The 11,091-nt window shown below is 37.3% G+C and overlaps 1 protein-coding gene across 2 annotated transcripts in view; it reads left to right on the plus strand.

Moving 5' to 3' along the window:
* Positions 1–7,712, plus strand: part of Smg1 (SMG1 nonsense mediated mRNA decay associated PI3K related kinase) — a 100,294-nt gene extending 92,582 nt beyond the window's left edge. For both annotated transcript variants that reach the window (XM_047532800.1, XM_047532799.1), the window contains 7 exons: positions 12–191; positions 1,061–1,288; positions 1,897–2,108; positions 2,216–2,322; positions 4,007–4,186; positions 4,267–4,373; positions 5,424–7,712. In XM_047532800.1, the coding sequence (XP_047388756.1) occupies positions 12–191; positions 1,061–1,288; positions 1,897–2,108; positions 2,216–2,322; positions 4,007–4,186; positions 4,267–4,373; positions 5,424–5,501 (1,092 nt within the window). In that variant the 3' untranslated portion in view covers positions 5,502–7,712. The remainder of the gene's footprint in view (positions 1–11; positions 192–1,060; positions 1,289–1,896; positions 2,109–2,215; positions 2,323–4,006; positions 4,187–4,266; positions 4,374–5,423) is intronic.
* The last annotated feature ends 3,379 nt before the right edge of the window (positions 7,713–11,091 follow it).

Consider the following 11,091-nt stretch of genomic DNA (forward strand, 5'->3'; position numbering starts at 1 on the left):
TCTCTTCACAGGTCACTTTTCTCTGCAGCAATATCATTCATTTTGAAAGTTTACGAACAAGAACTGCAGAAGCCTTAAACCTGGATGCTGCATTATTTGAACTCATCAAACGGTGTCAACAAATGTGTTCATTTGCATCACAGTTCAACAGTTCGGTCTCAGAATTAGAGCTTCGTTTATTACAGAGAGTGGTGAGTCTTGCTGGACGTGGAGAGTTGGTGATGAAAATGGTAAAGCTAATGTCAAATTGATGTATTCACTCAGCTTACGTTTATTGAGCACGTACTGTATGTGAGATGTCCTTAGGTAGGATACAGTAATGATTAAATCTTGCTCTTAGCCTCACAGAACTTATTATGTATTCAATAGTATAGCAAACGAAGAAGTGAAAAGGATTCTCAGCTACAACATACTGTGTAAGTTTGGAAGGCAGGAGAAAGACAGTGTTATAGCAGTGATTCAGATGCACTGAATATAGAGTAGGAGGAAAGAGCTATTGGGAAATGATTGCTAAAAAGGTGAGTTAGATCTAGAAATTTCAAGTTGATGAGTTTAGTGCTTGTGTTTTCTGGAAAAGCTTTAGGTGACCTATTAGAAAGCTCAGGTTTCGGGGCTGGGGAGATAGCTCAGTCGGTAGAGTGCTTGCCTTGTAAGCACAAGGCCCTGGGTTCGATCCCCAGCACCCGAAAAAAAAAAAAAAAAAAAAAAAAAAAGAAAGCTCAGGTTTCATTTTGAATAATTATTTAGAGTTGGTTTAGGGACCTTGATATAGATCATCTTTGTTGTTCCAAATATATTTCTTAGGTCTTAAACTTCAGAAATGTATATACTGTATAATTATGCAGAAAAGTAAGAAATCTTTATCTATATTTTCTATATTGTTGAAATTGTTAAGTACTGTTTTATAGATAATTGATCCAAGACACAGAAACTGAGATTCTTGTATCAGTTTGAGTTACTGATATTGGATCTTTTGCTGGGGGTGGGTGGCATTAATGGTGATGGATGATTGGAGTCATTATTCCACCTGATACTTAAAATCAAATTCTTGTTTTGATAGGACACAAGTCTTGAACATCCTATTGGTAGCTCTGAATGGCTTCTATCAGCACACAAACAGTTGACCCAAGATATGTCTTCTCAGAGGGCAATTCAGACAGAGAAAGAGCAACAGATTGAGACAGTCTGTGAAACCATCCAGAATCTTGTTGATAATATAAAGACTGTGCTCACTGGTCATAATCGACAACTTGGAGATGTCAAACATCTCCTAAAAGCAATGGCTAAGGTAAGACATTATTGACATAGTTTATTCTCTCTCTCATAGAGTTACAAGTATCTTTGTTTATAGAAAAAGTGAACTTTGAGTCACAATTTCCAACTTGTTTGTAACTGAGTTATTTGTGTTTTCCTCAAACACTTTTAAAAAGTAGATAGTACTATTCTGATTTACATACATAGAGAAATGGAGGCTTAAATTGATTCACTGAGTGTCATATAATTTGTAATGGAACTGAGAAATGGACTTAGTCTGAGTGTTTTCGGCCTCTTTTCCTCATCCCCACCTATAACCCCATAATTAATTATGCTGCCATAGTTAATAAAATAGTGTCCCTTCCCTCTAGTATCCTACACAGTCTAGTTAGTAAGGAAACTTGAGTCCCCAGAAAAGGCTAAATTAAAACTTCATCTTTACAAAACAGTAATTCAATTTTAGAATTTATTTTTTATTTTTTGAGTTCATATTTGGTGCTGGAAATAAAATTCTTATAAAAAGAAGACTATAATAAGAAGATTAGACATACTGCTGTATGAAATGTCTTCTTAGATGACTGTCTTAAAGAGTAAATTACGTAGACAAAAACTCTTTACTAATCATTGGTATATTGACTATAGGATGAAGAAGCTGCTCTGGCAGATGGTGAAGATGTTCCCTATGAGAACAGTGTTAGGCAGTTCTTGGGTGAATATAAATCATGGCAAGACAACATTCAGACAGTTCTGTTTACATTAGTCCAGGCTATGGGTCAGGTTCGCAGTCAAGAACATGTTGAAATGCTCCAGGAAATCACTCCCACCCTGAAAGAGTTGAAGACACAAAGTCAGAGGTAAGAATGCCTTTCAGAAAAGATTTGTAAAATGTTAGCAAAATATTAAAAGTAGTTATCTGGTTTAACATTTCATAAATAAACATTTCATGGATTTTGTATTTCAGTATCTATAATAATTTAGTGAGTTTTGCATCACCCTTAGTCACCGATGCAACAAATGAATGTTCGAGTCCAACGTCATCTGCTACTTACCAGCCATCCTTCGCTGCAGGTAAGATCTGTTGATAATCTATGCATAGATGCTATGGTGTTTAAGTATACATGAGTATCTTCTGTATTTTTAGTCACCACAATCCTGTCATACATCAAATTCAAACAAGTTTGACTTACCTCTAAAACTGCTTGTGAGAATAGTGTACCTGGTATTCAGATTCCTTAAACATTTATTCTAGGAGCCACATGGCAGTGCATGCCTCTCATATCAGCTGCTCTGGAGGCTATGGCAGATTACAAGTTTGAGGCCAGTCTGGGCAATTTATTGATAACTTGTCTCAAAATTTAAAAAGGACTGGGGATGTAGCTCAGTGGTAGAGCATTTGCCTTGCTGTGTGAGATTTTGGATTCAATCCCTCGTATTGCTTCCCCAAATAATAATTGTATACACATACATACTTATGTATATATAATATGATTTTATATATGTAAATGATTTAAAAATATATGCCTTTTGAGACTAGAACTGTTAGCACACACCTATACTCCAAGCTATATGAGAGGCTGAGGCAGGAAGACAACAAATTTGAGGCCAGTCTAGGCAATTTAGACCCTGTCTCAAACTTTGGTGGGGGTGTGAATTTTTTAAAAGGGGTAGAATGTAGCTCAGTGGTAGAACACTCCAGGGTTCAATCCCTCGTACCACAAAAAGAAAGAAAGGGAGGTTAAAAAAAATTTCTGTCCTTCTCCCGCCCCCCGCCCCCCAGTTTTTGTTGGGAAATTTAGAAAAGTACCTAATAGAAAAATGTGTAGTTTCTTTCCAAATAAAGATAAAAACCACTGTGCATTTGATTTACTTTTCTGATGTGTATGTTCATGTGCACGTGCATTGGCATCATTTGGCAAATATAATTTTTTATTCCCCCCCAGCCCCATTTAATATTACATGAAACCTTCCTGTCTTTTAGTCATGCTGGGTATTGAACCCAGGAGCACTTTACTTCTGGCTATTGTCTCCAGTTTCCCTGCTTTTGGGAGGAGGTACTGGGAAGGGAATTGAACCCAGAGGTGTTTAACCACTGAGCAACATTCCTAGTCCCTTTCCCCTCCCCCCCCCCCCTTCATTTTTTATTTTGAGATAGAGTCTAAGATGCTTAGGGCCTTACTAAGTTGCTGAAGGTGACTTCAAACTTGTGATCCTGTCTCAGCCTCCTGAATCACTGGAATTTCAGGTGTGTACCACCATGCCCAACCCATTCCCAGCCATTTTAAAATTCTGAAACAGCCTAAGATGCTTAGGCTGGCCTGTAACTTGTGATCCTCCTGCCTCAGCTTCCCAGGTTGCTGAGATTACAGATGTGCACCAGCATACCCTGTTCCCTGTCATTAAATCTTAAAAATGACTTAATGGCTACATTTAACATGGCATTCTGTGTCTGTCATATTACTCTTCCATTGTTGCATAGCTGTTTGTTTTTTGTTTTTTTGATGCCACAATCTGGTGAATAGTGACCATCATTGTACAGATTCATATCTGAATGTCCTACCATTGAGGCTTTCCAGGACAACAATGGTTATGTTGACAATGGCTAACTTAGAAATTGTAAACTCAGTTTATTTTCAAGACTGTAGTTAAGTATTTAACATGGGGTATTTACCGCTACCTATTTTCTGCTTTCTTCTTTATCTCCCCTTTATTTTCCATTTGCATATAAATTGAGCTACCAATTCTTCCTCTACAGCAGTCCGGAGCAACACTGGCCAGAAGACTCAGCCAGATGTCATGTCACAGAATGCTAAAAAGCTGATTCAGAAAAATCTTGCCACATCAGCAGATACTCCACCAAGCACTGTCCCAGGAACTGGCAAGAGTGTGGCTTGTAGTCCTAAAAAGGCCGTGAGAGACCCTAAAACTGGGAAAGGTAATTAGTTGAAATAAGGCTGCCTTAAAATTTTAAGTGGAATTGTGGTTTGACTTACATATGTGTTCATTGCTCTGTAGCTGTGCAAGAGAGAAACTCATATGCAGTGAGTGTGTGGAAGAGAGTGAAAGCCAAGTTAGAGGGCCGAGATGTTGATCCGAACCGGAGGATGTCAGTTGCTGAACAGGTGACTAGTTTTTAAACTTGGGCTGCACACTTTAATGCTGCTGGAAAAGTGTGAGTTTAATTGTTCCTCTTACCCATTTCTTTGGTGTTTCACCAGGAAATAAAGAACTTAACTGGTTTCCAGAGATCTGGGGTAATAGTTCTGGAGTTGTCAGATACTCACCATATTACTTTGACACTTCCCTCTTAGCATTTTTCTTACGGTGTGACTCAACCTTGACATCCTTCAAACTCCAGTTCATTTCTAATTTATCTATTTATTAGATTTATTTATTTATTGAACCCAGGGTCTCTCTACCACTAAGCTACATCCCCAGGCCTTTTTATTGAGACAGGGTCCTGAGGCTAGCCTTGAATTGTGAGCCTTCTGCCTTAGCCTACCTAAGCACTGGGATCATAGGTACGTACCTCTGTCAGGGCATTCAGCCTCATTTTGAAGACCATCTGAAGGTTTCAGATGAAAAACTTGATGTCATTTCAGGCATATGAATATCCATAAAAACTTGAGGTAGTGGGTGCTTGCCTGAAGTCATTACTCTGAAATTTATTCATTGGTGTTATTGTGTATATAAATCTGAGGATAATTTCTTTAAACCCTGCTGTTTAAAAAAAAAAAAAATTTAAGCCTACAGTAAAGTATTAGGAATGCCCATATACTTTTTTGTCTAGACTCACCAGTTCTTAACATTTTTTTTTTTTTTCACATTTTCTTCATTGGTCTTTGTGTGTGTGTGTGTGTGTGTATATATATATATACACACACATACATATACATACATATTGTGTATTTCACATATATGATTTCAAGAACATGAGTTGGGTCGGTAGGGCTCTCTTCATCTCAGGATCCATATGCTCAAAGGGATTCTGACTTTCCCAAGACACATCTTGTAATCTCTCGAGTCATGGGAGAACTTAATCTCTTTTTGTAGCATCACAACTACATGTCCTTTGTGATTAGAGACTTACTCTGAATTCATATAACTGGTATGTGAATCATGTCCACTCAAGTTCTCAGTGGTTTTAAATACCATCCTGCCTATTTTTACAGGTTGACTATGTCATTAAGGAAGCAACTAATCTAGATAACTTGGCTCAGCTGTATGAAGGTTGGACAGCCTGGGTGTGAGTGGCAAGCCAGTAGATGAGTCTGGTTAAGTGAGGTCAGACATCCACCAGAATCAACTCAGCCTCAGGCATCCAAAGCCACACCACAGTCGGTGGTGATGCAACTGGGGGCTTACTCTGAGGAAACCTAGGAAATCTCGGTGCACTAGGAAGTGAATCCTGCAGGACAGCTGCACTCAGGGATACGCCCAACACCATGGCCTGCAACCCCAGGGTCAAGGGTGAAGAAAGCAAGCTCACCGCCTGAACACGGAGATTGTCTTTCTGCCACAGAACAGCTGCAAACGTGTCAGGAGGTTAGCTGAGAAAGAAATCGGGATGCCGCGGAGCACAGAGTGATTTGGAACTCCATTCCACCTGACCCTGTGTGTACAATCCAGGAAAAACAAACCCCGCTCAGAAACAGAGAAAACTGGGGCCGCGAAGAAATCATAGCCAAGGAAGATTTGATGCATTCAGATTCTCGTGGAATGTGTTGCTTGGCAACAGTACTGGTTGGGTTGACCAGTAAGTACAAAAAGGCTATGCGATATGAATTTCAGAAATGGACTGAAAATGGAGAGCTCTGTAACAGATACACTACATTGGAAGAACTTACTTCTGAAATGAAGGGAAAAACCACCCCACTGATCCCCACTCCTCCCACCACTTACCTATTCCCTTTTTGCCTAATCTAGTAGATTAGCCATCTTTCAGACTCACTTTTATTTCAATCCTCATGTTTCATATTCTTCCATCTCCATGCTGTTAACTTATATTTGGAGAGAGAAACAGGAATTTCTCCAAAACCACTGATAACATGGAAAATTCAAGGATTGTTTAAAGGTCTGATGATCACATACAAAATGTCATTCTGGTTATTTAAGTCTTTTCTGTGATTCTATCATGTACAGTTTCCAGAATTGTCACTGTGCATTCAAAAGTAATGAATCTAACAGACATTTGATTTCATGTACACTCCCCTTTGCTTATAGTGTACATTTTTGGAGGTCATTCAGATTTTCCCTCTTCTGTGATTGCTGTAGTTTCTTTCATAGAAAGTAGCTAATCCAATGTAATCTTTTACCTTTTTAAAAACCAGGATAGAGTATCTATTAGAGTTTTACATTGTTGATGACAGATTAACAATAAAGTGATGTTCTGGTGGAGGTAGAGTGAAATGTTTAATTCAGTTTTCTTATTTGATACTTTTAATTTACATCTTGTAAATTAAAAGTGCTTTAGTTTACCTGGCATTTTAGGACATGTACATGAAACATCAGACAATGTGAGAACCACCAACATCTTTTATTAAGTTCAGTTATTAAAGTAGTCTGTGAAGTGCTTTATTTTTTGCATAATTTTAATAGCTTGTTGTTCAGTGATATAATGAATTCATGATTAAGGTTTCCTTAAATTTAGCATTGCATTTCAGTACTGACTGACTGTGTGAGCTAAATCATTGATCCAAAATAAAAATCCAGTCTAGGATTCTTAAAATCACGTATCAACAAAATAGAACACAATTTAAATCTTTATTGAGTATATTTTTCTTGCATTTTGGAGATTAGGATGGACAGTCACTTTCTACTTGCCAGTCTTCATAGACAAACTTGAAAGGTAGTAAGGAAAAATTTCACATAGCTTTGGGCCTTTTCCATGTTCTGACCACCACATATAATCCTTAAATACCTGTGAGAGAATGCATTTCAGTATCAGTACTTTCTTTATACTTGAACAAGTATTGCAAGAAAGGTAGTATTTTTGAATACCCACGTGTCCAATAGCAAGTTTAGGAAACTAGCGCATCAAATTTTCTTTTCCTCATTGATTTTTGAACCTTACTTTCACACTCAAAACAGCCTAGCTGGAATAATAATGCCATATTGTATTTTGCACACTGCTTTATTTCCTGGAAGCTTTGGGAGCAACTGCATTCAACACTTGATTACCTCTGCTCTCTCAAGATTATACATTAGTCTTTTCAGCAACATTTTTTATTGCCACCAGAAAAAACTTTTATCGTGATGATAAAGCAGTTCACACTTGAGTGTCCTGATAGATAGTATTCAGAAATTGCTTCCACTTTGGTAACTAAGATGAATGAAATAGGTAAATTTTATTGCCTGTGAGTTTCAGGCTTCAGAGGTACTACCTGGCACCTTATCCAAGAAAAACAAGACAGCTTTATTTCTTTAAAAAAAAAATAAAAAGAAAAGAAAAAAAAAAAAAACGTGCCTCTGGTAAGTTTCCATCACTTTTATTTAAAAAAGGTCCCTCAGAGAATAGTGTCATTGCGTACACAATGCGTGTCTGGTTGTAGGGCAGATAGGAGTAGCCAGTGACTTCCAAGCTTACTTTTCACTGCACTCTGGACAAGACCCTAGTCTGTAAGGCTTGGCTTCCTCTGAGAAGTCATTCTGTAAATAGCCCTGCCGCTTTAAATTTTTGAAAAAGTCCTCATCAGATTGAGAAAACAGGGCTATATTTTGAGGATTATCTTGGAAAATACTGTAAAGTTAGAGTGCTGTGATTTTGAAGTCACTCATTTTTGATGACGAATTACCTGTGGAAAACCAGGGATCTTTGTCCATCGTTCTGTCTCTTCCTTCCATTCCTCCCCGTCCGTCTTCCCCTCTCTGAGTCAGAGGGTACAGAATAATCTACAAACAACCTCTTCTATTCAAAGTACCCTTGGAAATCGGAAGTTTAAGTGTTTTGTCTTTAATTTGCTGGAATTACCTATTTTTTAGTTTATTTCTCTACAAAGCTGTGGAGGCTTAGTAGTTTATGAAGCTATTTCTCTTTTACTGTTTCTTTGGTGTGTCTTGTAATTTCTCCATTTCTGGTTATGAGTTCATCACGTAGTTTACTGGATGATTATTAAGATTCTTTTGTGTCTGATGCTTGTGCTGAGTTTTTTTGTTTGCTTTTTGTTTTTTGAGATATGTGAGATTTCTGTGAGAACTGATAATTAGGCTCTTGATCTGCTTCCCTGAATTGCTCTTTTAGAGCTCAAACCCCAGGTTCAGGGTGAGGATTTATAATAAAAGGAAAACTCCCATCACTTCTGCCCTTAACACTTGCTTCTATTACCTAAGCTTAGTAAGTAGTTTTAAATATTATCCAGTGTTTGGTGTTACCTGCATTGTTTTTGTTTTGTTTTTTAATTGTGGTTGTTCTGATGTGTGAAATTTAAGGAAAGAGCCATTTAAAAAATGCCGCGCAGGGCAATGCAAGTACAGCCAAATATTAGAGTTGATGTGCAATCTTAGGTCCTTTTTAATCTGGGGTATTATAGGCAGTACTTTAAATCAAAGTCTTCCTGGCCTATTTTCCTCCACCTTTTTATAATTACTCTGGGGGCTTACTTGTTTGGCAGTACTAAAATCAAAGGAGCTGGTTCTTCTTTTCTCCCAATTCTTTTCATATTAATGAAAATGCCTACAACTAGCCTATTACTCTTAGCCTGTTACTCCTCTTCATATACATCAGATATCAGTGAATGCGTTACTATTAGCACATTTAAGCATCTTTGTTTTACAAAAATTTAGATGAGTATGAAAACCAGTGTTCAATTTTATATCTTGTTGAGCTTGTTTAAAAAAAATGCCAATAATTTAGAATTAGGATGTTCCCCCCTTTAAATCAAGGAGGTAGAAATATTAATGCAAGGGTCACTTAAAGGAGGTTGATTTTGCTTTCAATTATTTGGGTAGCATTAGAAAGATTCCTCCTTTGGGGAAATACTAGCAAGCATCACAGAATTTTTCAAATGTTAAGGGGAATATTCATTGTCTTATGAAACCCTAAGGGTTTGCTGCACTTTGCCTGCTTTTTGGCCTGGGTAACTATGTCACTATCCTTATTTACAAGATGGCGAACTGACTCTTATTGTGAGAAGCTTTTGAGTTCAAGAGTTAGTTGTAAAGCAACCACTTAGGTAGGGTCCCTCGCTTTCCATGGGAATTTGACCGGGCTTACTAGGAAAAACAAAACCCTTTGTTGTGCTAACATAAAAATTGCCATACAATTAGCTCCATTTTTGAAGAGGTAAACTTACATCGCATGTTGTTCTGAAATGCAGACTTTGAGAATGTTTTTCTTTCAACACAGGCTGATTAAATATAGTTTTAGTTTTGTGTTTTTCTTAACAAAATTTCCGCTCCTGTTTAATTGCATCACCTATTTTTCTGGTTTAAATTGTCCTTGTATTTCCACCTGAAACATCAGTGGCAACAACATCATATTTCACTTGTTTAATTTTTAGCCCTTATGAGAGCAAGTTGAGTTGAATGAATCTTCCTTGTCCTAGAAACATTGTATAAATAGTGGCTTCTCTGTACAGAAGGTTGTAATGCCTCCTGATGGATATAATTTTGTGATTGTATTTAAGATTAAAAGTTGAATAAATCACACCAGCTTCCTGAAAATGTTCATAATGCATCTTTTGGAAAACAAAAATACATGCCTACTTTGCATATTTGCATTATCATGGCAAAGATTATATGAGATACCTGTTTTTCAAAAAATAAAAGTTCAGTCTTAAAAGATACAGCATTTAAGCTCTGAATTTATTGAAGTAGATTCCAGAAAAATTCATTTTGGAACATGGGTAGCTTTGTTTTTTCCTCTAATTACCTTTAAAATAAACTTAATTCTCAAAAAAGTTAATTATTTTACTCAATGTTCAGTTTTTGAACAGCAGTGGAACTTTTACTTCAGTGGGAAACATCTTGGTATTAATCATTTTTTAAACCTAATTTCTTCCAGGATTTGCCAAACAAAACTCCAGACCACTTTTGACAAATGTATATGCTCCCTGGGGCATGAAAACCCTGAAGGAAGATAGAAATTGTCTGGCTATTAGTATGTTGAAGATGACATTTGTTGCCTCTAGTTTCTGTTAAGAGGATTTATGTTAACTGCTTAATCATCTGGCACATTTCAAAAGATTACTTCCTATCTTCGTGCTACAAAAACTGCTCAGAAGAAAGCTTCAATAAGGGTAGTTATTTTCAATAGTTGAACTACTTGGACATTTATTGAGAGACCTATGGAAGTTCTAGGATATGCATTTGGGAGTGATCTGGGAACACATTCTGGGAATAATAAACTCTGGAGAAATCGCTGAGGCTATTTTTTAAACTACCTTACTGGACTTTTAGGAACTCTGTCCTCTCCTTTGGAAGTGGATGTTACTGTGCCTCCAGCAAGATTGCCACCTCAGCGCTCATTGTTATGTGGGGGATGATTACTTGAGTCATTTTGTCCTTTTAATTTCCTTTAAAAGAGGTGAAGCAGGGCTTGCTTCTCAAATTCCACAGCTTTAAAATCTCCCCAAATAGGATGTCTACTGCATCTTAACTACATAACCTATTACACACACACACAGACACACACACACACATCCTCTGTTCTCCCCCTCCCCCCAACTTTCCCTAAAGTGTGACTTCATGGAAGAGTATTCTTCCTTTGCAAAATGTTTTGTTGTTTATTAAAGTGTTTCTACCTGATCCAGATTGCTTCCACCTCCACCGTCCATAGCTCCAAGGTAATTGCACACTGTTTCCTGAAATCCACAACTCTTGCCCTTGTCAGTTTATGTAGGG

Source organism: Sciurus carolinensis, chromosome 18 (assembly GCF_902686445.1).
Source record: "Sciurus carolinensis chromosome 18, mSciCar1.2, whole genome shotgun sequence".
Classification (NCBI taxonomy): Eukaryota; Metazoa; Chordata; class Mammalia; order Rodentia; family Sciuridae; genus Sciurus; species Sciurus carolinensis.